Raw genomic sequence first — 27,811 nt, forward strand, 5'->3', positions numbered from 1 at the left:
AGATTGCTACGTTCCTTAACCCCAGGTAACAAATAAGTAATCATAACATTTTAACTCTTGATTCACTTTGAACAGACTGAGCCTGAAAAGATATCTCTGTGGTGTAGAGCACTGTGCATGCTGATGTGTGAACTGAAAAGCTTTTATATTTGTTCTTCACAGGTTGTGACCTCTGCGCCTTCAACTGTAATCTGTGTCAATCAGTCAGCCGAGGCTTAATCTGAGCAAGAGAGAAGCGGCCTGTTTAAGGCTGAAGGAAAGGAAAAAAAAAGAGCTGCTGAGAGGTGACCAGGCTGACAAAAGTCATGACAGTCAAATTGGTGAATAAAGATTTGCTGCTCACTGTACAAAACTAAATCTTAATTAGTGATTCCAACCAACAGTCAAAAAACACACAGAAATTCAATTCACAAAAAGGAAATGCATGTAATGCTGTAAATTTTGATTTTTTTTTTTTGCAGAAATGATCTGTTATTCAGTTACTAATGAACTAATGCTCCCGGCAGTACATGAAACTACACAAACTACAGCTGTGTGTAAGGGCTGAATAAATTCAGCAGCCAGCCCTCCACACTGAGGAAGCGTATTCAGGTTTTTTGACTGAAAATTTATTCTGAGCCAGTCTTTTCAGAAAAAACATTGTCACTTCATTACTGCAGTGCATAGAAGAAGAAAGGCTTTACTTACAGAAACTTCCCCCATCGCCTCCTGTTAGCAGCAGCAGGTATTAGCGACAGTCCGATTACTCTGAGCAACGTCACACGCACTGCTCCAGAAACAGCCCATAACCCAGCCACAGTCTGCAGACCTGCTCCTAGACCACAATTTACCCCCAAAACCAGGCTGTTTTTTAGAAATACAGTTTGACCTTCAGCAAGCTCACAGTTGCAAGCAGCGCTCCATCGGAGGAAAAAACAGGAGCTGGCTAAATGATTATCTGAGGAAAGCCTCGCCTAATCTAATTAGACAATCTGTGGCTTCAGTGAGCGCCAGAGAGACTGCTGCTGCAGCTCCTCCTGCTGAGAGGTACACACCAGGTCTACACACACCAGGTCTACACACACCAGGTCTGCATAGCCCAGGTCTGCATAGCCCAGGTCTACACAGACCACATCGAAACCTGCTGCTAATGCAGCTCTTCCTGCTAATAGGAGCACGTTGGGTCTACCCTCACCAGGTCTACACACACTGGGCCTGGACACACCAGGTCTACATTGCCCAGGTCTACACAGACCACGTTAAAAAACCTGCTGCTTCTGAAGCTCTTCTTGCTGAGAGGAACAGACCCAGATCTAACAGACTTGAGGAGAAGACGAAAAAACTGAAGACAGGGATGGCAGAGTGTACTTTAAAACAAAGGAAGCAACCACAAGAAAACACCAAGAAACAGCCTAGAAGCCCACTTGTTACAGGCACAAACACACACACACAAAACTCACACTTCCCTTCCCCCCACCCTCTGAGCAGCAGTGATGCAGGCTGACGTCAGGTGGCACACACACACACGTGACAGACACATACACACAAAGGTGGATTACAGCACATAGAGAAACAAGAGGATTAACTGAACACACACGCAAGATGATATTGCTGTTTCGTATCTTCATGATAGTGTTTTCACACTGAGCTAAAGCGACTTTTGACCCTACCACAGTAATAGTTAAGGTCTCGTTGGACAGATAAGCCAGGAACTGGCAACGTCCCCACACATTCACCAGTCTATCAGAGCTCTGGAGTCATGCTGCAACAAAACCATGATTGATACAAATTTCTGACATACATTTTTTATCTAGTACACGTTTAACTGCATGTTGCACCTCAGACCTGAGGTTGATTAAGACAGACACTGTTACGGTTCAAGTAAATAAATTCATCTCATGAAGAAGATTAAAGTCCTGGAAAGAAACTTGCTTGACAAATTAATTCTGGGTGAATTGATTCAGTCAGCACTGGGTAAGTTGACCTGGGGTCAGCTCAACAGGGTGTACAGTTTGTGTGTGCTGCCATCCGGTGGTCACACATAGTCAACACACTGCAGACAGAACACACATGAGTCCCCTTGTGACAAGGAAAACCTTCTATCTACTGCAGTTTATTGTTGTACCTGTCTGAGTGGTACATCCAGGAGCTGGGTGTTTTGAATGGGGAGAGCAGTAGTAACAACAGCAAAACAAACCATTTTCTTGAAAAAGTTAAGGGTGTGAGAACAAGCAGTAATCTGAACAATGTAGTCAGGTGTCTCAGAGATTCAGTTTTCTGCCCTGTTTCAGTCAAACAGAAACTGAATGTTTACTGGACAATGTAACACACCTGACACAATATGCAAACATTTGTCTGAATTCTCACTGAATGTGTTTGTACAATGGCTTTTTACCATTTTACCACACTGTTTCATTCTGTTGTTTTTTCATTAGACTGCACATTGCAGATGCTGACTGTTTTGTTTTTGCCTAGGCCCCATTTTGCCTGTTGTGTTTTATCATTACTTTAGAGTCTCCAGTCTTTTTAAACAAAAACAAACAAAAAAAAAACAAAACACAAACCTCTGCTAGATTTAGTTAATGAACCAGATTAACACTTTTTTTTATCATCAGTTCTATTAATATAAAAATAATATTAATATTCAATTATTTTAAATTTCCATGCACAATAATACGTTTATTTTGTTCTTAGGTCATACAAATCAAGCAGGAAAATATGTAAGGAAGTAAATAAAAAAAAAGGGGTCACGTGCATGAATAAAACCTGTAAACAGCTGATCGTGACGTCACTCACCAACATGGCGGACTGGAACAGAGGTATTGCTTTTCGACACGTATTCACTTCTAAATATTCAGCCATTAACCGTCTCAGGCGGACCAGAGCTAACGTTACACCGGTGCGACGGAGTGTATGGCCCGATTGAAAAAGAGCGGATCAGCGGTGTGTTATATGTCTGGATCTGTAGTTACTCACTTAGCGCCACACGACAAGCCTGGAACTTAGCCAGCATCCTGACTAGCTGAGGAGTTTAGCTGTTAAATACTCACTGGTTAGCTGTCCTAACATTAAACAGGTCTTGACTATTTATGAACGGAGAGGTTTAGTCGGTCCACAAAATTATAAACGTTAATATTGTGAAGAGGAATAACTCTCGGTGTTTGTGACTGAGCGACAGAGTTGGCTTGTTTTATTGGAAATTACAGAGAGGAAAATCATGGTCTGCTTAGAGAGACTAGAGGAAATGTCAACAGGACGCGGTGGGCAGTGTCAGTGACTTTAGCACACAGTGTAGCAACGTACACTCCAATGGCACAAGACCGGCGTTGGTGGCGGAGACTGTTTCCTTGTCGATGTGTATTTTCTCTTACCTACATCTCAAACTTGGGTTGTAAAATGCCCGATGGTAGTATTAATGTCAAATTCCGATTCTTTGTCTGCCACTATGGCCGTTGGCACGTTGGGATCTAAGGGCATTTGGACATTAAATCCCCCGAAAGTGGCACTTCTCAGTGTTAGGGAAGTGTTGTGCCTTTCTTGTAAGTGGCACACAACAATCAAGCTGTGGCACATCCCTGCAAGAAACGGTGAAACTGTAGGCCCGTTTAACGACATAGTTATCGTTAAGTGGGCACTAAGAATCCGCAGTACACAAGTATTAGCATCAAAAATATAACCAAGTATCAAAAGTACTCAATATGCAGAGGGACCCATTTCAGACTCTTATACATTTTACAACTGGATTATAACCATGTTCATGTGTAACCATCACTTTAATGTTGCATCTGTTAAAGTTCAGACTGATCGTAACTACTTGATATACTGCTGTGCATCTTAATCTATAATAATCACGTTATCATTTATTATTCGAATATAGTTTGAATTAATAATTTGAATTTGCAAAGTTACTAGAGGTGTCAGATAAATGTAGTGGACGGGAAAGTGCAATAATTGCCCCCGAAATCTAGTGCAGTAACGTTAGACGTATAAAGCAGGGTTAGTATAAAATGTAGTATATGAGTACTCACAATTGTACTTAAGGATAGTACTTGTGTAGTTACTTTCCACCACGGATAATCTGTCATTTAGCGTTAACTTTGTTCATTAATACGGGGAAAGTCAATGAATCATTGTTACACTCTGGACTACTGAACTAAACCTTCTTATTAATTACTATAAAGCCAAATCTACATTAAATAGACAGGTGACAGACCGTGTATTACTTTATTACTGCGTTACTGCGACGACGCCCCCCCGCTTCTCATTTTTTGTAGTTTTGCACAGATGAAAATGTGACAGTTTGTTGATAATTAGTGCTCTGGCCATGACTAGCTTCCCGGCCACCAGCAGCAGAGCTGCTAGCATCCGCGCCGCTGTCTCCAGATTGGGTGCCTTTTAAGAATCGCTGATATTTTTGGCCGGACGTTCGGGGTCGACGCCCGTCCATCTTTGGATCGTTAACACTTGTTGGAAAGCTTTCATGGCACTAAACGCAACGAGTTGTCAACCTGCGTCCCCGCTAGCCGGTTCTCCTCTTTTTGTATAGCGGTCCTTTTTTTTTGGGTGAAAAAGTGATTAGAGGGGTCCGAAAAAACTGGTAAATCTATCGGCAGGTTCGCAACACTGTTTATTACTTATTATATTCATCTGAAAACCATACGTTCATGCTAATATTTAATTACAACAAAGCAAAACCTACCTTTAACAGCTGATCGGCAGGTAATCGAATAACCATAAATAGTTTAAAAATATAAAACCCCTGCTGCTAAAACCCAGAGCGGGAAACCCCGTTGGACCAAAAGGCCAGGCGGGACCGCGACGCAGAACCGGACACCGCTGGCTCTTTTGATGACGTGAGCAAAAGACCGCCAATTTTGGCTCCTTGTCTGTCACCATTTTAATTCGGTGTTTATCTCATATTAATTAGTTTTTAACCATTTTACTTTCAACCATTTTACATGACGCCGTGGCTGTGTTTGGCTAGAATCAGTGATGCCAGGAGTGTGAAACTACAGCACGATATTTAAAATTAAACAGATTGAAGCCACAAAATGATACTGAGGAAGATTCAGGGGTTAGCTTTATTATTTATATGATGATACATTTTGTAAGAAAATACATTTTTATTTTTACATACGGTTTTATAGTGAAGTATTTGTCTCTTTACATCGCTGTGTGTTCCAGCAATGCTGGAAATCAGTAAGCAGAACTGATTTAGTATTAGTATGGGTACTATGTGTACGGTTGGAAATGTTTTGTACAGATGAAATGTCTTTTTTTTAATGATGTTGAAGTTACTGACGGTATACTCCTAGTTATAAACTAGTATTGTTTTTCTGTTGATTATTTTCAGGTTGTTCTTCTCTTTTTTGTTGTTTTTGTTTACAGGTTGTCCTATTCTGTTTTATCGTGTCTGAATTTCAAGGTGTAAGGTTTTAATTCACTACAACGGACTGTTGTCTTTTATTTCTGCAACCTGCACATCGCTGGTGGCCTCCGCCCGGGGGCTCCAGATAAAAACTAGCTTTTACCTATATATATATCTGGTACATTAAATGTATTGTGCTTTGTCCCTGTTAAATAAACAATTAATGAATTTATGCCAATATTTCTTACGTTTAATTATCGATTTCACATTTGTAAATGAAGAGAATGAGCCTAACTACAGAACCTACTGAGGATTTAAGACAGAAACATAGTGATGGATTCACGGGTTCAGGGTTTCCCTGCCCTCACCTCTACAAAACAAAATGGCTAGCACTGTCCTAGCAGTCAGCACTTAAACCACAGTTTCTTTTCTAATCCAGTGTGTCTGTGTGTTTCCAGGTCATGGCTCTGTGGACGACATGCTAGATGCTGAAAACAAGAGGCTGGCTGACAACCTGGCCACCAAAGTCTCTAGACTGAAATCCGTGAGTGACAGCAAACAATTTCTCTCTTCATCCGCCAGTTTCATCATTTAAAAAAAAAAAAAATACAGTCCACACACAGTGTCGGTATTAATGTGACACTGATATGAATTACGACAGAGGGTGTTGTATGCTGTACAGATTGTAAAGCCCCTTGAGGCAAATTTGTGATTTGTGAAATTGGGTTGTATAAATAAAAAATGAGATTTCTGTTTTGCTGTTCTGGGCCTTCCACTGTTGTATGTTCCTCTCTCAAAATCTGCTTTCACGTTTTGCCTTCTGTCTGTTGTTTGACCCTGAGACGATGTAAAGATTTATTTCGTGTCGTTAATCATTCCTTGTCTGAAAACAATGAAAACTTAAGTGTAAGACCTGCCATTTTAACTTTTTTGTCTGTTCTTTGTCTTTGTCTGACAGCTGGCGTACGACATCGACAGAGAAGCTGAGGATCAGAACGATTATCTGGACAACATGGTGAGTCCTTCTGATCTATGAAGCAATATAGAAAAATATAATTAACCCTATTTTATTTATATTTTTATGCAATGACCTTGGAAAATGCTGTTTTCTGATTCTGAATGTCACAACAACATATTCCATGCTTCTGAGCCATCAGTGCACATTTAAAGCCTCATGGGAACTGCAGTTGTTGAATGGCTACAAAACAATCCCTGTTTCTCCAACGACCCCTCTACTCTGTGAATCTGGAGACAGACGTGTCGGAAGTCTTTGGCCATCAATCCAAAACGATGCTTGGAAATGTCACTGTGACCCAGAATTCACACCAGAGATAACACTTCACCAAAACTGAAACAAAAGAAAAAAAGAGTAGTGGTGTATCAGGGTCCTGATAGCCAAATGACTATGGCTCATACCACAAAACCATATACTCTGCAAATTCAAATAAAGGCAAAATACAAAAAATTGTTCTAGTCACTTCTCAACCAAAAGTACCAAACATTCCAGTTACGGCCTCTCAGATCTGAACATTTGCTGCTTTTCTGTTTTCTTGTCTGGGCTTCTGGCCTGTTTTACATGACAAGTAAACTGAATATTTTAGGGGTTTTGGACTGTTGGCAGGACAAAACAGGACATCTGAATGTATCATTTTTGGCTCAGGGAACTTGTGATGTACATTTTTCACTATTTACTAACATTTTACAATACAAACAATTAATCAGTTAATCCAGTAAATAATCTGCAGATTAATTGCTCTTAAATAGCAGGTTATCTCAAATATAGGTCCGGTTCTCTGTTCAGTCCCTTCTTTATCCTAAAATTACACGATAAATCAGTTTCCCTCCACAGTCAGACATCTTTTTCCTCCTTCTTCTTCCTCTCCTACTCCTCTCAGGACTCAAACTTCCTGAGTGCGACGGGCCTGCTGAGTGGCAGCGTAAAGCGTTTCTCCACCATGGTCCGATCCAGCAGAGACAATCGACGGATCCTATGCTACGTCTCCGTGGGCCTGGTCCTGGTCTTCTTCCTGCTCTACTACCTGGTCTCCAGGATTCAACGCTGACATGAAAACCAGATCAGCCTGGAGCTGGTCTTGATGTGGGGCTGAGACTTTTGACTCCGAAGTCATACCTGATAGATTTAAATCATCTCTATGGTTTGCCTACCCAGGAGGAGACTTTTTATTCTGCACCAACGTGAGAAAACAAACAGGAAACAGACAGAAAACATTTCGTTGCTTTGTTGAACCCACCAGCAAGGAGTGTCGGACACAGTAGCAGTCGTGGTCATAACATCAACACTAGAGTCTAAAAAACACAAACCAATAACAAAAAACAAACAAACAAACAAACAAAAAACAGCGGGATTTAAAGGGTTTTTCTGCCCGACACTGACTTTGGCCTTTGCTGTTACAAGCCTGGAAGTCCTAATATGGGCAAAGAGAGGGTGGTGCATGAATGCAGGTGGGAGTGGGAACCCACCACAGCTGACTGTGATAGGCTGATGAACCTGTCACTTACAACAACCTTGCCCCAGAACATAAGGTTTATCGTAGAGGAGCTGTCTCAGTTCCAGACGACACAATCATTTACAGCAGGTTTTGAATCACAGCTAGTCTGTCCACTCTGCCAAATACTCAAAAACTCAAAATTTGAGTGTGCTGTTGAGGTTACAGAGTAATGTGCAAAGGGAATGAAGGAGCAACTCACAGCTGCCTCTCACCCCAATTTGAGGGGTGAGAGGCAGCTACAGAAAGGTCAAGAAACATTGCTCTTTCTCTTTGCAAAGTTTAATTGGCAGTGTTATTCAAAGCCCAAAGTTGACTGGAGTCGGCACACATCATTTTATTATGTCCCAACAGTACCGAACCGGAAAGTATTTAAGGATGTTTTGTGGCGGCAAAAATGCAATTTTCTGACAATTAACATACAGTGTAATATATACTGGGACAAAGCAGGTGATGGTTCGACGTTTTAATATGTTTACAAATGGGTGCAGTGGATTGACAGGAGACAGGGCTACAGGCAAATGTTCACACCACACGTGATCATCAGTTTGTTTGTTGTATCTTTTTTTTAAACAACATTCATACACCAGTGTTTTTCAGTTGTGTTTCAATGTAACTGAAAGAGCAGTTTTAGTTCAGTGTGTGTGTTTGCGCCTCAGCCTGTTTCCTTCCTTCTATTAAATGTTGGGACGTGTCCTGTTCATGGTTTGCAGGGACATTTTGTTTTTAATATTTAGTATTTTTTTATTCCTTATACAGTTGGTGAAAGAGACCGGGGGAGATTTAAAAGGCTTAAAAAGAGTTTCCTTTCTCTATGTGTTCACATTCCAGGCTCTTGACTTCTGATCAGCCGTAGCAGAAATTTAATATTATTAATAATACCCATGCAATAAAGAGTTTTAATTGTAGAACATGTTTGGGATAATTGCTTTGTTTTACATGGTTTGTTATGGTTCCGGGCATTATGTGAGATACACTGACAATAATTTATGATTTGCTTTTTTATAATACAGTCTTCAATTTAAAAATGTGCATATTTTAAATTACAGAATCATATTTATGATGACTCTGAGAGAAAACATTTTATTTTGATATCTAAATAAGAATAAATGATAATTCAATAAAAGCCTCTACAAGAGTACAACAAAATTTTTACATCAGTGTCATTTCAACTGAAAAAGTTTAATATCCATATTACTCTCAGTCACAGATGTATCTTAGACGCAGGGCTGAAACCAGGATTTCAGAAATACTGAACAATTCCCCATTTAAATCTTCCTATGATTTTTCAGTTATGTTTGTACATATTTTACTTCATCACACAAAAGTATAAATGCTGTTGTACTGACGTAGTTGCAATGGGGAAATACTGAATCACGATTTAGTGTTTTTGTTGTTTGTTTGCTTCTGTGGCCTAAAAGTAGAAAGTCCAGATTGATTAGAAGACGTCTAAAAATACCGGAAACACACTCTAAAATACATACCATGACTAAATTGTAGCTGTAGAACCACTAGTCACAAACTCTCTGGAAATTTAGATTTTCTGGGCCCTATTTCTGTCTTCTGTGTGTGTGTGTCCATTGGCCGCTGTGTGTCGCTTCGGGTCGAATCATGTTATTTCGGCATTCTCCGGTGCATCGCTTTCCTTGACTTCATGAGAAAAAAACAAACAGTCGGGCCGCCTTCGTCTCTCAGCGTTAGCGCCCCTTAGTCTTCGACGTTTCCATTAATTTCGGAGGAAGCATTCATGATTGTATCGACTGTCGTTAACGGTTTCCCTACTAGAGTTTCTTCTCCGGTTCGTACGTGGCTCGGCTTCGCTCGGATCCCGCTCTGCCCCGCTGCTGCTCGGTCACATTCGGCTCTTGTCGTTCGACGGAAGAATGGACGAAGCGGACTCGGCCACGAAGGCGCTCGGGCTGGATGAACCGCCCATCGGCGGCCCGCCGGTGGAGGGAGTGGGCTCGGATACCGAGTCGGAGGCCGAAGTCACCACGATGGCCGTGATGGCGGAACCGGGAAACATCGACATGGGAGCCGAGTCCCTGCCGAGCCCAGACGAGGCCGAGGCGGCATTTGCAGGTAAGGCGGGCTCTAGCTAGCAGCAGGCCGCTGCTGTGCGGGGTGGCGCTAAAACACGAAGTGATGATAATGTCGGTTAGCTTCAGTCCGTTTGTTAACGAGGAGAGCACAGACTGGTGAATTTAGAACTTCTTGTCGATAAAAGTGATCCAATAACGATTCTCTCGCGAAATTGCACAGCTCTTAAACGAGAAGTAAACAACCGTAGCGTGTGCGAGTTTGTGATACACTGCAACATTACATACGTTGCCAAACTCCATTCAGTCGTTGTGCACTTTAAGGATTTGCAACATATCGATTGGATCTACCGTTTGTATAAATCATAGTGCACGTATCCCATTGAATTTATCGAGTGTTCCCAAATTCGGCAAAGATTGATAATAAATTGATAATAATAATTGATGATAAAATTCCAACTTTTAGAGTTGGTTTACTCGCCAAACTGTGTGTGTGTGTGTGTGTGTGTGTGTGTGTGTGTGTGTGTGTGTGTGTGTGTGTGTGTGAGATGGTGGACAGAGATAGTGGACTGGACAACATTAGCCGTGATTAAAGTCTATATTTTAATTAAATTAGTTTTATTTGATGAATTACACATAGGCCGAATTGGAGAGAGGTTTGTAACAATGAGGAATTTTGCTGGTTCATGAATTTATTAGCATGTAATGCGTTGCTCTCCGCTGTTCTGTCTTAAAATGTCAGATATTGAACGGAGTTTGCTCAGGGTAAAATATGTCTGTCAGGACTTCCTCGCCTGGCCAAGCTTTGTCACCAGTGGACAGACTGGATGAGTGATTGCCAAACAGCACTGAAAAATAATGATTTTCACAGGTATTTCTAATAAACATGTAACATTCACATCTTTATAAATTAATGTGAAAATTTGCAGATTTCTCCCAGAGTCATGTCTGAAATATTGAAATGCAGGTGGAATGTCTATTGTCAGGGACAACTAAATCTAAAAAGTTAAACTAGTGATTTTGCTTCCTCACACACATATTTTGGCGTATGTGATCAATAGAAAGACTAATGATTCTGATGATATTTATTGATTCCCATATTGCCCTGTACATCCCTCCATGCTGTCACCATAACACATCCAGTTTGGCTGTGATATTATAATATTATTCTTACATTACAGGTGCACTGTAGTAGCTATAACTGATCGGAGGTTGTATGTGATGATAACATATTTGAATCTCTCGTTGTTGATCAGAGGTGACGGCGGTGACGGTGGGGGACGTTCAGGCTGCGGAGGACAACGTTTTCACCACGACCGTTGCCACGTCGGGAAGCCTGCCCGAACACGTGCTGGTAGGTCAACACACACTGATGGTCATGCTACTGCACATGATCAGTGTCAACCCTGTGTGTACAGTCTGTGCCGTCAGATCAGATGAGCTTCAGAGAGCAATAATCAGGGCAAAGGGCAGCTTCATTGTTTTTCACTGCAGACCTCGTCAAACTGATATTTCTCACCATTAATAATCATGATAATCCTCAGTGTCTCATCGAGCTTTGACAAGTCCAACAGAGCAAGTTTCTACCAGGGATTGTGCAGTTCCTTTTTCACTCTGGAAACTGGACTGTGTGCAAATGAATGTCAGTGAAAACTGAAACACAGCATAGTCCTTTCTACAGACATTTTTCTATACTGAAAAACAGAGTTGGGCCTCACTCTACTGTGAGCTTCTGTTTTCCATAAGCAGATGTATTTGAAGGCAATATTACATCTGAAGAAACTGTATGAAGTATCTACCTGACATTGTACAAAATAAATGAAAACACAAAGTATGAGAGACAAATTAGAGCTTGAACTGGACCAGTACTTGCCAGTACTGTGTTAACCACTTTTGGATAAAAGAAGTAGAGCTGAAGAGCTTGAAGCTTTGAGTCATTACGGGTTCCCTAAACACACCACTGGAAATAGGTTAGTTATTCTAAGCTATAAATGATAGCACGCACTGCCACCCACTGGCAAAACAAATGCATTTCAAATTCCCTGCACCTGAATATTCCACATTAGACTTTTTTTCTGGCTGGACCGCAACAGCGGGGTCAGTCCTACAAACACGATTGTCCCTAACTGAATGAATGACTGACTGCCTGATAGAGTTACACCACTCAGCTGAATGCTGCGTGACTAAGTGCTGAAGTTACACCATTGGTCGTTCCTATTTCAAAATGAGTTGGCTCGAACAGTTTCTATTGCATCGTCAGGGGGTGTTTATAGTAAGTGTTGCCAACTTAGCGCTTTTGTCGCTGGATTTACAGACTTTTCATGCCCCTTTATTGACTTTTCTCCACAAAAGCACCTAGCGACAAATCTAGCGACTTTTTGGACAAACCTTAGCTACTGTCCGTAGAAGAGTCACCAGTATCGCCGCGAGGTTGGGCTTTCCCTCCACAGGCAATCCTCTCTATGCATCTCATTCAATTGACCCCACGGCAGCTGGCACAGACGTGAATGAGCCTCTAACTTTCTCTCTGAATGATCATTTTATGACTGTGCAACCAATAAATGACAGCTGCCATCAGCTCCAACAATACTACAACCCACAGAGTGTGAAACTTTATAAGAAAGGAATGCCCCCACCGGTGGGTTCACTGACAAATCAAAGCAGTAAACCTGCGTCGACTGTCTTCAGTCACATGAGTTTTGTAGTTTTATGGCTCCGGCAGTGGTTCAGAATCATCGCTCCGGAGTCATGAAACAAGCCTCGGAGCTTTAGTATCAGAGAAACATCATTAGGTCCGGAAGCTGCTCCTGCTTCCAAAACCCTTTTTACAAGCAGCCTGTTCAGAGCCCAGCAGGGATCAGATGTACACGTTTTGATACACATGAAATGAAGAATTAGTCCTTTTTATCCTCACATTAATAATCTTCAGCACAATTCATGCTCACAAATGCTGCAGGTGCACATTTGTAGATTTCTGATTTAGAGAACTGACAAATTTCTTTTTTTTTTTAAATTTAATTTAATTCTTTGATGATAGTGGTGGAGAGTGTTGTCAAACGTGCCTAAAACCGCAAAGTTCAACAACCTACAGGACCCCTAAGGTCCCCCTAGAACCTCAGTCATTGCACCTCCTGTGCTTTCAACGCCCTCTGCTGGCAGACAGTTGAACCTTCTCCTATACCACATCATCTCTGTAAGTGTTAATACTGTGTATGTGTGTGCATTTGTGTGTGTATCGTAGAGTGGAAGGACGACGCTCCAGCTGGGTGAAGGCCTCAGTACCCAGAAGGCCACTCTGATTGTGGTTCACACCGATGGCAGCATCGTGGAGGCTGCTGGCCTCAAGTCTGCCACCGCCATCGCACCAAGTATGTGTGTGTCCGTGTTTCTGTGTGTCTGTGTGTGTCTGTGCGTGTGTGTGTGTCTGTGCGTGTTACAGTACTGAGAAAATCCTGCTGTCTCTGAGGGTGTCCACATTGAACCAGGCCGTTGAAGAACAAATGTAAACACCTGAACAGTGACGTCCATCACTCTCTCTGAGACTGATCTGTGTCTGTTGGTTTCGTCCTCCTGTGTCTCCCTTAGGTCCCCAGACCACGCCCACCCCGCTGACTCCACCCCAGGACAAAGACTCCTGCTCCAAGTACAACTGGGACCCCTCAGTCTACAACAACGAGCTGCCGGTCCGCTGCAGGAACACCAGCGGAGTCCTCTACAAGAACCGACTGGGATCAGGTGATCAGCACAGCTGTACTGAGAGCTGTTTCATACGGCAACCTGACCAATTAAACCAGGCTTTAAACCAGGTTTTCTTCAGTAAACCACATTTATTTTCTGTTTTAGTTACCACTGATACTTATCCCCCCAGAAGAACCTGGTCCTGGTCTGGTTAGTTTTCAGGCTTGGCTTTACTTTGGGCTGAACCCTAAAGGTTCCTCTTTACTGCTGCACTGTGAGCATGAGCCACTTTACTGTTCATGTCAGATGTATCACATTCTGACAGACTGTAAGCTGCAGTTATTTTCAACAAAAAACATGCTTTTCGTTGTAAAACGTCTGCAGTGTTCCAGTCAACATTTGCTTTTAGATGCACGGGGAAGATTATAAATACTGGTAAGTTTTTGCTTTAGGCTACTTGAGTATTTTAATTAAAATAACTGATTACTGATAAACATCTTTTACAAATGGCTTTACAGTCACAGTGAAAAACCATTTGGTCTCACATTTAAATAAAACTGAAGGAAGACGCCCATAAATCCTTGCATTTAAAGTCTCATAGAAGGAAACCAGTCTGCAGGGCTGGAAGAAGTATCCAGTTCCTTTACTTGGGTAAAAGTAGCAAAAGCTTAGTTTTAAAAAAAAAAACATTGCTCATTACAGACTAAAGTCCTGCACTCAAGATGTTACTGAAGTAAAAGCTTAGCAATATTAACACAATGTACTTAAAATATCAAAACTTAAAGTTTTCATGCAAAAATGTACTTTTATTGATTAATTTTATCTAGTATTATTAATGGTGCATTAATTAATGATTTGGTCAGGTCAGCGTTGCTCTCTTTTGACTGCGTGGGCATTGTTCACGCCGCTGAAGTGAAGGAGCAATAACAATCGAAAAAACATTGGTTCTCTTCACCCTGACCTCTGGTCAGAGACCCAGATATTTTTCTAGCGCAACTTACCCGTCTTTAGAGCTGACGAGCTGAGTTTCATGTCGATCCAAGACTTGAAGAGCTCCAACTGTCAGTCACCTTACACAGACAATCAGGCTGCTACTGAAATCACTCACTTCCACTTCTTGTGTAATTTGTCCTGTCATTACCCACACTAACTGTGCTGCGTTGTGTTGTGTTGTGTTGTGTTGTGTCGTGTTGTGTTGCGTTGCGTTGCATTCAGGGGGTAAAGGTCGTTGCATCAAACACAACCAGCAGTGGTTCACTCCCACTGAGTTTGAAGGTCTGGCAGGAAGAGCGAGCAGCAAAGACTGGAAGAGGAGCATCAGATACGCTGGCAGACCTCTGCTCTGCCTCATACAGGTACTACTGCACTCGTGCTATGGCATCAACACACTGTAGAACACCATACAGAGCACTTATACAGTTTACATGCAGACCAGCTGAGTCTAACTGTGTGTGTGTGTGTGTGTGTGTGTGTGTGTGTGTGTGTGTGTGTGTGTGTGTGTGCGTGTGCGTAGGAGCATATCCTGAACCCCCACGCTGCCTCCTGTACCTGTGCAGCCTGCTGTGACGACCTGACAGCGGTGAGTCGGTTTAGATCAGGTGTCATTTTCCGGAAAGATATCCAAAAACGAACTGCTCAGCGTTTCCAGACTGGGCTGCTTTTTACTTGAACGGGCAGGTGAAGGTGGTTTGGTGGAAGCTCGTTATAATTTTGGCTACTTTTGGCACCATTCGGACGGTTTCCCCTGAGGTTAACGGCCACATTTTAATGGATCGACCACCGATTGGCAGACGATGGTCTGGGTTCGGTAGACTTGACACACAATGGCACATGATAACTGACGGCTAACAAATGTGATTCCAGTTCATCACGACCAGGCTGAAACCTTTTTTTCCTATTCAAATAATTATTTCATGTAGCATTATTTTAAAAACCTGTTGGAGATCATTTTTAATTATTGTACCCGGGTTTTTTGGTTCACCTAAAGAACACAGGTGGTGCATCTTTACCAAACACTTTATTTTTCTTCTTTTAATCAGCCATCAACTATAAAGGGAAAATCTCTGAGGGGCCAAATTACTATACATTTTTCTCTTCCTTCCCAGCAACACAGGACAAAGCCAAAAATGGCCATAGGGAAGAAAAAAAACCCGTCTGACAGCTAAAATAAAAACCTAGGCCTCTTTTTTTGACGATTGGGTGGGTTTGAGGGTGTGAGTAGAGTATTCGGTGTCAGTCAAATCTGTTTCTGTGATAGTTTTCAGTTTTCCACTGTGTCATTGTAAACTGAATCTGTTTGTATTGAACCAACTGGCTGAAGAAACACTTTGCTGTCATTTTTGACACATCTCGTAAACTAAAGTGTTAATTGATAAATTGGAGAAATAATCACTCAATGGTTGGTCGCAGATGTAGAGTTAACCTGGTTCAGACGAATCAGCTGAGTTCAGCAGAGCTCAGTTTGTCTTTGTCTTTGTCTGTGTCTTATTGTCTGTCTCTCGCTCTCTCTCTCTCCAGTGTCCAAAGGACGGAGACACACTGGCAGCAGAAAACATCAGCATGGTGAAGTAAATTTTGATTTTCTGTCACTATGACCTGATCATCTCCACCTGGTTTTAACCTGCGATCTGTATCTGGATACGTTATCCAACCTTTACATGTACACCTGGTATTAATGAGCCTGCTCGTTATCTCAATTTGTAGTGTGATGGCATCTCAGTATCCAAATTAGGTAGGTGTACTTGAAGGACAGGTTAACTAAAAAAGGACAATACTGTTCCGCTACACCTGAAACACCAGATTTTCACTTAAACAGTTTTTAAAGAAAGATGTGGGGGTTTTTTTTATAGTGCTGAGTAAAAAAACCCCGATCCCTTTTGGACTGAAATACGAAGGTTTTTAGCAAAAAGTATCAAAAACTGTCCAGTGGCACTGAAACATTTGATCTGAATGAATTAGTCAGTCAACAAAAAATAAAAATAAAAACAAAAATAACTTTGGTACCTGAAAAATCATTTAAGATTTTTATCAACTTTATGAAAATGCTGCCTTACATGAATACTTTTTTTTTGGTGTCATGATTATCTGTCCAGCACAGGTTGTGAGTTTACCGCAGTCTGTGTGAACACAGAGAACAGCGACAGGCTCGTTTGCAAATCTTTCATTTTAAATTCAGACGATTCGTCAGAGATTGAACAGGCGCATTTTCCCCACATTCAAATGGTAGTTCAAATTTCAAGTTAAAGTCCTAACCCTGGTGGCTGTAGCTCAGGAGGTAGAGTGGGTCAGCCGTTAATCACAGGGTTGGCTGTTCGGTCCCCAGCTCCTCCTGTCCGTGTGGAGGAGTGTTCTCAGGCAAGACACTAAAGTTCCAAACTGCCAAATAAGTTCAATGTAAAGTACTTAGCTCCAACTTTTCTCTGCTCTCAGTTTCTCCAATGTGAAGATCTGCTGCTTTTCTGTGTTTTTATATCATTTTAAACTGAATATCTTTGGGCTTGGGACTGCTGGTCGGACACAACGAGACCTTTGAAGACATCGCTGTTGAGTCCGAGAAACTAAGATGGACATTTTTTTAATGATTGACAGACTGAGAATAAAGAGTATAATCATTTTTGCAGCTTTAGTGTCAAGTACAGACTTTTGACATCAAACGTCCGGTCATTGTGATGATCTTATTTACATATTCTTTAATCAGATTGTTTCCAATTAAAATCATCATTTCGCCAGTTTCACCGTGTTTTTTGCAGTTCTTAATTTAGACAAAGTACTCGTACAGCTGCTTATGTTTAGAAGACATTAAACATTTAACAACTTTAGCCTCTTTAGTTCAATCAAAAGCTGGTTTGAAGGAAACAGGTTTATATTTAAGCTACAGTAAAAATAAAAAACTAAATAAAAGCAAACTAAATAAGGAATCCGACTCGCTCCTCGAATTTCATCTTGACTGTTGTTGGAAGTTGTGCTAATTTAATCTTCATCTCTCTGTTTCCCCTCTGCTTGGTTCAGACCGGTCCGGTCCGCCTCTTCGTCCCATACAAGAGACGGAAGAAGGACACAGAGCCTCCAGTCGTCCCCCTCAAAAAGGAGCTTCCTGCAACCAAAAGTATCGCACTGACCCCTGGGACCACATGTACGTCAGGTGACCTCAGTCTGACATGTGGCCGAGGGAGGGGTGTGCCGTCTCTGTGTCGCACAGCAGAAGAAGACAAAAATTAAAACAGTTTGTAGTTCAGGATCAGCAGGTTTATCTCTATTAAAGGTGCTCTATGTAAGTATTTGCTATCGCTACATAGCCAGCCTTAGCATTAACAGCTGTTTGCTCACCAGTCTAGAAGAAACGTTGCGAGTTCAGCATCAAACTTCATTCCTTTACTCGCCAAGAACCGTCTCCGGCGGTGGAAAGTCACGCCAGTGTTAACTCTTGCTTTGCCTCTATTTCTGTCTCTGAAGTTAGCAGCATGCTAACCAGCTAGCCAGGCCCGTCCTGTCCCGTAGTACCACTTTGCAATAGCGAGTCACTGTCGCTTGCCTCTGCTCAGAGGGCGTATTACAACCTCTTGTATTGTAAACGCAACGATGGCTGATGCTCTCGGCAAGCGACCATCGTCCCCACCCGCTACTTGCAAGAAACCGGCTTAGGCGGCAGAGAAAACTTAAATCAATTTAATCAGCTTATTTCACAGGTTTATGTGCTCACAGTCACGTCAACTCGTCTTAAAAAGTTGGAGAGTTAGGGAGGAAATATATCATCCATTAATCATATTAGACAGTTTGCATTTTTTGACCTTTGACCCCTTAAAAAATGGACGTAAAATTCTAGTCACATCATTCGCTGTCATCTTGAAAAACACCCCTGAATTAAATTCAGGACTGAATTATTGGAATTTATGAAATCTGAATAAACATATTGGCTGTACTGTAGTTTGTGGTCCTTGAAGGTCATCTGAAAAAGAAAAGAAAAGTCGTTGAAAGTTATTGAAAGTCCTGGAGTTTGCATCAGATCATGTTGTGAACTTGTAAACCTTGTCTTCAAGTCTTCTTACATGTCTGTCCTCCACCAACAGTCACTGTGTCCCCGTCTGGACAGTTCACTACATCCGGCGCCTTGACCTTTGACCGCGCTCCAACGGGTGACGCCACGGCCGCTGCTGCCGCCGCCGCCATCATCTCAGAGGGCTCGGCACAGAGTGAGGTGTTCGCCAGCACCGCAGGTACTGTCCGCCACTGGTATCAATTACTCTGACTACCGTCCAGCCTCTGCAGAACATGTTGGAGCTACAAAAAGTAGTTGATTGACAGAAAATTAATCAGAAAGTATTTTGGATAATCAATGTAAAAAAAAAAGAAGAAAAAAAAGGGCAAAATTCCAGCAAATCAAATATGGATGTTTTCTGTTTTTCTTAGTCTTCTATGATAGTAAACTGGATATATTTTGAATTTTGAATTGTTGGTTGAACAAAATAAGACATTTGAAGACATCCTGTGCCAGGTGGTGTTTCCGCTCGGCCCATAGATTTTACAAAAGAAAACTCAGCAGGGGAGTTTTGTTGTTGTTGCAGTACCACGAGTGGCCACTGGGACAAGTAAGGAGCAGGGCTGAGTGGCGGCGCTGACTCCATTTCTCTTTGTACATCCATGGTCCACCTCCTTAATGATGTGTAGAGGGATTTCCCACAGTCCCCTGATGGCCGCTAACTGGCAGCCTATCCATCATCCTGTCAGGCTTTCTGATTGGCTGTGGCGTTGCTGTAATGACCTCTCAGGAGAGGGCGGCTGTGTGGGTGAATAGTGAGGTGCCGTCACCGCTCGACGTCCTAATGATAGCCTCCTCTTTAAAGGACCAGTCAGAGATCTTCCCGCACCCCCCCACTCCTACTTTGACCGACAGATCTGACTAAATCTGGGCTAGTAATGTTTTCTGGGGCGGATCATTTACGTGTTACGATCAGCTGACAAACACACAAACTGATGACGTATGCAACCAGAACTCAAACATGAAGATATCTGCAATATAAATGTCGGAAACAGTCACTGATCTGATCTTTAACCATCACTGGGCCTGTTCTGATTGGCTGAAAGACTGTGGCTGTTCTCATTTGACTTCTTGGCAGCGCACGCACACACACACACACACACACACACACACACACACACACACACACACACACAAACACTTAGCAGTGGTTCAGCTGTTAAGACTGTCTTTCCTTCCTTCACCCCGAGGTTAATGGAGCACTCTGGGCCTCTGCGTGTTTTTCAGATGCAGAGATGTGTGTCAGAAAATAGTTAATAATTCATGTACATAAATTCAAATCTACAGATTAACTAAACTAAATTCAGTGATTAAAATTATGTCATATTTTAAATAACTCTCTGTTTACATCAGTAATTGAAACAGAACAGAAGTTTGTCTTTGAGCCGAGGTGTAAAAGCGGCATTTTGATTTAGAGAAGATGAATGATGAAACTGTTGGAGCCTTTATTTATTTTTTTTTTTAACAGTAGGGGGCAGTAAAGTCTCTGCTTCTGGAGATCAACCACAACACAGAGAATTAAAACCGCCACACACGCAGTTTCCTACAGATGAGACGCTTTAAATCAGGACAGAAGCACTTAGCATCGCGTGTTGGAGTTGATCAAAAAGGCAGAATTAATAAGTATAAATGTCCAGGAGAGGAATATCTTATATATACTGTATATTCTGAGGAGCACTCTAAAAAATTAAACATGGGTTAGTTTCTACCAACCAAGGATGCGGAGGTGAGGTGACCAAAAAACATCTCTAAACAAATTAAGTCAGTAAATAATGTGTCTATTCATGCACTAACCCTACTTAAATCCTTTTTAGTTCCCTTGTAAGAGACCCGATATTGTGCTCTACTGTTTTATCTTTAACTGATGTTCGATTCTGGCATAATTGTAGGAGAATCCTAACGGTTCTAAATTGTTTGTTATTATTTCTACGGGAAAATGTACAAAAAAAAGGTGAAGTTCTCTTTTCAGCCTTTGGTAGTGCTGAAAAGTGCACTACTGACCTTTTCTGCCTGGTTAAGAGTTGTACTTAAACCCTGTCTGAAAAGGATAAGACTGAAAAGTCCCACAATCTCCAGCGGTGAGGTAGGACATCCAGTTTTTAGCCTGAGATGCGAACCCCAGGGCAAAAAAAGTCTGTAAACGCAGTCGCTGCTGTGCACAGTAATATGTCAAGGCTATTAAGATGAGCATAATCACCATTTCCTTCAGCTCCGCTCTTATCTCACCTGCATCATGGTGGCAGGACAGAGAGAGAACAATGTTCATAGAGATTTTAGTATGAAATTCAACCTGAAATTATAAATGGGAAGGGGACATGTCCCCCTGTTCCCAGTGGAGGGTACGACCTTGCTACCAATTGTACCAAATGAAAACTCTGTCTTTTTATCATAATCCTACCAAATGACATAAATCAATGCAGGAAAATGGCTTAAGAATAGACAGTAACACACCAGCTTCTTTCTAAAAAAAAAAAAAAAAAATACTGGGAAATTTTCCAGCAGATTAGCAGGATGGTAGTGGTGGAAGTGTTACTGAAAATATGCCTCCATTTACCTTTGATAACACACACACATACACATGCATTTTTCCCCAGGACATGTTAAATCACGGCATGAGATGGATGTCCGGTTATTTTTGGACTCTCCTTTTCTCAGCGGAGCTCCGAGCTGTCGGAGACTCCACCACTGCAGGAAGAATATAAAAAAAAAAAAAAAAACAGACATCATATCGTATGTATGTAGGTCAGGAGTGATTTTTATGGAGGACGCACAGACACGCTAACCTGGATCCGCTGAGACCACCTGCCCGTGTTCGATTCCTCAGACTTCCCTTCTGCATTTAATACCCGAGCTGCAGGTGGTGAGACTGCAGGACTGATGCAGACCTCAGAAACTGTCACAGCAGGCGTCCAGTCACTCCAACCGCTCCCTCGTGTCAGTGTCTCCGCTGTGTCTTGTGTCAGCGGGCAAAAAGCAAGACATTTGAAAACTTCAAACTGAAGGGGGAAACCCTGGATGAGCATTCATAGAGATAAAAAGATTAAGCTGTCGATTATTGTTTTTTTTTTTTTAAATTAATCAATAATGAAAATAATTATTAATGTGAAATACAATCACTCGGACAACATCGGTCTTCTCACAGTACAATAGTTGTCCTGTTTTGTTTTTTTTTAAATTAGTTTTCAATGACAAAAGTCTTATTTTTCACAATTATTATCATTTGAATAAATATGAACAAGTTTTAAATACGTTCATGCTCTCTGAACTGTTCTGGATAAAAGCTGAAATGTAATAAAAGTAACAGATTAGTTGATCGGCAGAAAATTATTTGGTAGCAATTCTGATAATCTAACTTTTTAAGCAAAAATACCTAAAATTCACTAGTTTCCAGCTTCTAAAATTTGAATATTTTCTAGTTTGCTTATGATAGTAAACTGAATCTTCTAAAGTTTTGGGCTGAACTAAAAAGAGACATTTAATCTGTTTACTTGATTAATCGAGAAATTCATTCGCGGACTAATCAATAATAAACGAAAATAACTGTAATCGCAGCGTCCATGGGGTACGTCCCTGTTCCCTCGTATGACCGTTCCTCGATACTTGCTTGACCCGGAAATCGTTAGGTCGTCCCAGCGAGGAGGGGTCTCTGAGCAGCCATGACCGAGGATACGTGAGACCGTCCCGGGTGGAAGTCTTTTTACCGGCCCAACACACCCCTTTCATCTCTGAAACCGCATCACTGAAGTTTGATACCGAAGTGGACGGACAAATAATAAAAGTGTGTTACTCCCAAACAACTTTCTTCATTCATTAGACTTTTTTTTTCTCTGCATAATCTGTAATTTCCGAGTTTAATCTGAGAGAGGGGGAGAGTCTCTAAAGCATTTGGGCTAATAAATTATTTTACAAATTATAAAACGTTCTAATCGTAACCTGGATTATTACGTGATGAATTTACAAAGCAAACATCCAAACCCTTCAGCCATCCATCCATCGTTCTGTGGATCTGCAGCGAGGTAGCCAGAGTCGGCGAACCATCCTGAACCGCGACGGTCCTCATACTGTAAGTCGCAGTTTACGGGACCGGCGCGACTCAAGGCGGCTCATCAAGTCAGCTACCATCTAATAACCTCTTTGTGCGCGTTGTAATAACTTGATTTCCACTAAGATTTACACATCCCGCAGACCTAACCGACCCACTTACAACGAGTAACCACTGCACACTCAGAACATTTGGTGCGGATGAACATGTTTACCCAGAAAAGACTCAATATTGGATCGTTCAGATACAAATGGCGATTAATTTGCAAACCAGTTTCTTCATCCCGCTCTGCTCTCTCCTCACATCTTCTCCTTGCATCCGTCCTTGTGTCCTTCTCGGGACGGACTAAGACGCAAGGAAAAGATGCAAGTGAAGGAAATGTGGGTGCAGTCAAGGGAATTGGGACGTGCCCCTGGTTGTGATCTGATCAGGGATTTTGTTGCATGTCATCCCCTCATTTCCTGTCGGCTCTCTACTGTCCTTGGTTTATTAAGGGCGAAAAAACCCCCGAAGAACGCTAAAATAACTTCCTCCGTCTCTCCTCTCCTTCTTCTCTCTTACAGTGCTGACGGCGTTGCCAGCATTGGCCGTGACTCCTCAGCCCGTTCAGGCCAAGATGGCGGTGGCGGCGGCGGCGGCGTCTCCGTCGGCGGGGCTGGTGAATGGGCTGGAGGTGGGGCCCGTGGGCGGGGCGGGGCCGGAAGTGAGCGAGGGGCAGAAGAACACCTGGCTGTACCTGGAGGAGCTGGCCAATACGCTGCTGAGCAACGTCCAGCAGCTGAAGGCTCTGATCGAACAGGCCAAAAACTCTGCGGGGGACACGACGGGGCTCAGAGGTCAGGGAGGTAGGAAGGAGGTGAGGAGAAACACGCACACGCACACACACACACACACACACAGAGTCTGAGATTTAGATCAGCAACATTAACCAGAAATTAAATGACTACACACGACTATTACAAATAAAAATTAAAGTGGGTGCGGTGACTTTATGTCATTCCAAGGTGTACATGGTTTCACATTCATAACAAACACACAGCATTTAAACAAACAACAACACACAACAAATACCACCATAATATATTGTCACTGACATTACAGATAAGTAGCTGTGGTGCAGTGCAGTCAACTTAATCGCTCACTTTCACATTAAGTGCTTAGTCCAAACCGAGGCCTGCCGAGAACTAAACTGAGCTCTGATTTAACAGTGCGACAGACTGAGGAACAAGAGTTCTGCAGTAAAGAACTACAGAACAGGCCTAGACAGTTATAGGAGGAGACATGTTTAATCTGTGTGTTGTTGACAGTTACCGATGGAGGATAAGAGTCCGCTTGAAGACCAAAAATGGTTTCTTACGATAAGAGAATTCTTTTCGGGCCGCCCCACTAATCTGTCGGCACGGTACTGATGAGTACTAGGATTCGTTTTCGGTGCCTAACACAGACAGCAGTGACGTATCATCTGAAAACTTCAATATGAATTCATTTACGAATGTATTATGTTTTACAATCATCAAAGAGAAGAGGTGAGTTATTACTGAGTTACCTTGTGTGTGTGTGTGTGTGTGTGTGTGTGTGTGTGTGTGTGTGTGTGTGTGTGTGTGTGTGTGTGTGTGTGTGTGTGTGTGTGTGTGTGTGTGTGTGTGTTCAGTGTGGTTTCAGTCAGTCGTTTCAGAGCCAGATTGCTTTTCAGCAGCCGGACGACTCTGAGGCCAAGAGGAGCTCCGACATTACCGAGATCATAATCAACGTATGAGACGCACACACACACACACACACACACACACACACACACACACACACACACACACACGTGGATTGAAAGCCTTGAAAAACGCATAAATACCAAACCTTAAAGCAGTACTCCGGCCTGAGACGTCCTTGCAGGTGGATAGTGTCTTTCATTACACCCTCCCTGCATTGTAAAAATTTGACACAGGATAAGGTTAGTCTCCAAGCCCAGACTGAGATAACCTGGTTATATCACTGAGGACATTATACAGCTGTTTGACAGCTGGGGGTGGGGGGGTACAGGCAGTGTTGCCAATTCAGCGGCTTTGTCAATAGATTTACTGTCTTTTCACAGCCCTTTAGCGCCTCGCCAGTGTTGTCCCGCGAGTGCGAGGTCGGGTTTTCCCTCTGCAGCCACAGCTCCCTCTGGTCTCATTCCGTTGACCATGCAACACAGACGTTACTGAGCTTCTAACGTTCTCTCTGAGGGATCATTTAACAAGTAAATACAGCTGAAATCACAGCACAGCCGTTGTCTTTAACTTGTGTGTGTGGTGATTTTGTCAGAGATGTCCCGGTTATAAAGTCAGGACCTCAGCAGAGCAGAGCAGCAGCTTGGAAGCGACTGCTGGTTAACATGTCGTCTTAATGGGCCGCGTTCCAGTCACTATTTCACACTTGTCCCGTTGTCTGACAACAGAAACAGAAAGACGTCAACGAGAACAGCTTTATTTAGAATTCAGTTGCGTTAAATTACTGTATGTGTGAGCACAGAGAGTAGGACAGAAGCAGACGGATGAAGTGCCGTCCAGCCACGTACTACGATTTGACCCAGTCTTGTTTTGCTTGGATTTAGCTACGGCTTCATTTATATTGCATGATAAACTTATTACTATAATGGTGGGAGCTCAAATCTTTGCTAGCTCTACCTTAGCGCTGAGCTTATTTCTTAGCTCTCAAACTTTGCATCTTGTAAATTATACTCTTCTATGAAATAATATTTTATGAGCTAAAACAAATGTCAGAAAGCTGGATTCTGACCCTTAAATCCATTTTGACCAAATGTTTAGTTACTGCATTCTGGCTTTGTAGGGCTGTACAGTTGTTTCTGGTCCCAGTCTAAAGTGTTCATCGTCGCAGCAGCTCTGTGCTGTGACAGAAAATCCAGTAATTCTGTTGTATACAGCGTTTCTAAAAACAAAGCTCCGAAAAACGCGTTAAAAGTCATTCTTCGGGACTTTCTGTCATTTTAACTTGACGCGAAATGTGTGTGTTTTTCCCGTGTTGCCTCTGCAGCAGATGTGTGTGAACTGTGGTCGGGTGGCGATGAGTGAGTGTACGGGCTGTCACAAAGTCAACTACTGCTCCACCTTCTGTCAGAGGAAGGTAAGATTCAGCCCCAACAGTCCTCTGGAGTACAGGCGTGTGCAATTTTTTAGATTTTTTATTTTATTAATATTTATTTCACTAAGAAAGCTACAGTAAAAATCTCTTATTTGAGGGTGTCCTGGCCAAGACAAGCAGAGCTACACACTCACGCAGCCATCTCACTCAGAGACCCGGAAGTCGGCCCTATAAAAGAAGAGGGTCTCAGATCAGTTTGGTTTTTTTTGTTTTTTTTTCCTCTGTAGGACTGGAAGGATCATCAGCACACCTGCTGTCAGTCGGCAGGGGGCGTGGCCGTCCAGGAGGAGGAGCCAATCACAGCCATCGACATGGACAAGGTGAAGTGAAGGTGTCGCAGGTGGCCCCGAGGTCACCACCGCCCATCAGCTGCTGCAGACAGGAAGTCCCCATGTGGGCAAAAGAGGAGAGGTCTTCACTTAATACCTCCTTGCCCGAACTTTTATTGTGAAAGTGTCCCCGCAGACCAGCATTGAGAGGAAGACCTGTGATCTCCGGGGAGTTGTACTTGTTGTATATAGACTGCACTGACTCTTCATTTCTAGAGCCAAGTTGGGAGTTTTCCCGTTCACTTCAATGCAGTGAGAGTTTGATCTAGTGGACGTTAGAGGAGCTGCATCTCTCCACAATTCAGCTCTGATCATCAAGTTTCTGCTTCTGGAAACAGAAAACTATCACACACTGAAATGGACGTGAGCGCAATCTGCACAAAATGAATCTTTTGGTAATTATCACAACAACAATTCATTCAAGTGTTAAAATCAGATTGTAAAAAAGTTTAGTTTAGGGCTACAACTAACTGTTACTTTCTTTATTGCTCGTTGATCAGTTCTTCTCCCCATTTAAATCATTATTTTATCAGTTGCTATAATGATGATTTTTATTCCTTATCTTCCCTCGGTAGCTGTTATCTCTTTCTTGAAACATAATTTTACTGCCATTTTAACTCTCGATAAGCAGAACCTCCAGAGACGTCCCGGTTAAAATAAAGGTCAAAAGCATCAGTGAAATAAAAAATATTAAATTAAAACCCCAACCCATCCTGGCCAATACTTTGATATGTATTATTTATTGTCTTTTCTAAATGTTATTGTGGTATTTTTCTTTATTATTGTTATTCATGATTCACATTGTCAGATTGTAAAGGTTTTCTTCCCTTTTAAACTAATGTTTGTGATCCGATTCTTATTTTCACATGTGAAAGTTTAAGTTTTAGTCTGTTTTCTACAGAGCCACCAAATTCCTTAAAGATGATTTTTGTTTCTTTAAATGATCTTGTGTTCAAGATACAAAATCATCACCTTTCAGGGCTTTAAGGCTGTGTAGTTTTCTGTGTTTACGTTTGATTCAAACTCAGAAAGACAAAAACCCAAAAGGTGCAGCAGTCGGTTGTGGAAGTCCAGGGCTGCCAGTACTTAATTTGCAGTTTGTGTGTGCGCGCATAATGACGAAATTAGGATGTACGGCAACTCCGCTGGAAAACCAGAGCAGTTGTTTAATTAGAAATGATCTTAAATCAAGACAGAATCCAATTAGCCTGACCTGAATGTCTTTGGACTGTGGGAGGAAGCCAGAGTACCCAGAGGGGACCCACAAAGGCAAAGGGAGGACAAGCAAACTCCACACAGACAGGGACCTGCCAAACCCGGGTTCGAACCAGCAACCTTCTCGCTACGAGGCGACGGCAGCAACCGGTTTCAATCATACTTTATTTCTTTCTTTCCCCTGTCCTCTCGGATTCAGAAGGGACTCCTGTCTTCATTCATCTCCTCAGATGATTAATTTATTAATGAAATGCAGATCTGAGCTGGTATCTTATTTTTATGCAACTGGAGTCTCAGAGGGAAAACTCAGCATCCTTCCTCCTGCAGGATTCTCATCAGACAGATATTCAAACGGTTTTCTGTGTTTAGCTGCTGAAGACCGACTTGGGATTTTTTTTTATTTCCTTTAGTTCAGTCTCAGCTGATCTGTCCAAGCGACTCTCACGATCACCTCGTGACATTGTGGTGACAATGTCTGCGCTGT

The 27,811-nt window shown here is 42.2% G+C and overlaps 3 protein-coding genes across 12 annotated transcripts in view; 2 read left to right on the forward strand and 1 right to left on the reverse strand.

Moving 5' to 3' along the window:
- LOC120793341 (plasma membrane calcium-transporting ATPase 1-like) overlaps positions 1-14,755 on the reverse strand; it is a 43,700-nt gene extending 28,945 nt beyond the window's left edge. For 2 of the 5 annotated variants that reach the window (XM_040133316.1, XM_040133321.1), the window contains exon 1: positions 688-964. The gene's annotated coding sequence lies outside the window, so the exon portion shown is untranslated. Of the gene's footprint in view, positions 1-687; positions 965-2,955; positions 3,008-4,678; positions 4,811-14,572 lie in introns of those variants that run through there. The other 3 variants (XM_040133318.1, XM_040133319.1, XM_040133320.1) reach the window with 3 other exon arrangements.
- Positions 2,730-7,697, forward strand: bet1l (Bet1 golgi vesicular membrane trafficking protein-like). The gene is made up of 4 exons (XM_040133329.1): positions 2,730-2,798; positions 5,806-5,891; positions 6,306-6,362; positions 7,243-7,697. Exons 1-4 carry the CDS (start codon positions 2,735-2,737, stop codon positions 7,408-7,410), a joined length of 375 nt encoding a protein of 124 aa, XP_039989263.1. The 5' UTR covers positions 2,730-2,734; the 3' UTR covers positions 7,411-7,697.
- Positions 9,271-26,965, forward strand: deaf1 (DEAF1 transcription factor). Of its 6 annotated transcripts, none has more exons than XM_040133325.1 (14): positions 9,875-9,936; positions 10,636-10,764; positions 11,150-11,247; positions 13,135-13,261; positions 13,479-13,628; positions 14,787-14,926; positions 15,085-15,150; positions 16,089-16,133; positions 17,580-17,703; positions 18,638-18,784; positions 23,212-23,504; positions 24,300-24,398; positions 25,676-25,765; positions 26,011-26,965. In XM_040133325.1, the coding sequence occupies exons 2-14, from the start codon at positions 10,752-10,754 to the stop codon at positions 26,110-26,112; spliced, it is 1,494 nt and encodes a 497-aa protein (XP_039989259.1). In that variant the 5' UTR covers positions 9,875-9,936; positions 10,636-10,751; the 3' UTR covers positions 26,113-26,965. The 6 variants fall into 6 exon arrangements, with proteins under 6 accessions (XP_039989257.1, XP_039989256.1, XP_039989259.1 ...); XM_040133324.1 differs by lacking the exon at positions 9,875-9,936 and adding an exon at positions 9,969-10,052; XM_040133327.1 differs by lacking the exon at positions 9,875-9,936 and adding an exon at positions 9,970-10,007.
- The last annotated feature ends 846 nt before the right edge of the window (positions 26,966-27,811 follow it).

Source organism: Xiphias gladius, chromosome 8 (assembly GCF_016859285.1).
Source record: "Xiphias gladius isolate SHS-SW01 ecotype Sanya breed wild chromosome 8, ASM1685928v1, whole genome shotgun sequence".
In the NCBI taxonomy this organism is placed as follows: Eukaryota; Metazoa; Chordata; class Actinopteri; order Istiophoriformes; family Xiphiidae; genus Xiphias; species Xiphias gladius.

Coding starts and splice junctions, on each gene's coding strand:
- bet1l (XM_040133329.1), top strand. CDS start 2,735: ATGAATAAAACCTGTAAACAGCTGATCGTGACGTCACTCACCAACATG. Junction 5,892..6,305: donor AAGTCTCTAGACTGAAATCC/GTGAGTGACAGC, acceptor TTTGTCTGACAG/CTGGCGTACGACATCGACAG. Junction 6,363..7,242: donor ACGATTATCTGGACAACATG/GTGAGTCCTTCT, acceptor TACTCCTCTCAG/GACTCAAACTTCCTGAGTGC.
- deaf1 (XM_040133322.1), top strand. CDS start 9,738: ATGGACGAAGCGGACTCGGCCACGAAGGCGCTCGGGCTGGATGAACCG. Junction 14,927..15,084: donor CTCTGCTCTGCCTCATACAG/GTACTACTGCAC, acceptor GCGTGTGCGTAG/GAGCATATCCTGAACCCCCA. Junction 23,505..24,299: donor GTCAGGGAGGTAGGAAGGAG/GTGAGGAGAAAC, acceptor GTGTGTGTTCAG/TGTGGTTTCAGTCAGTCGTT.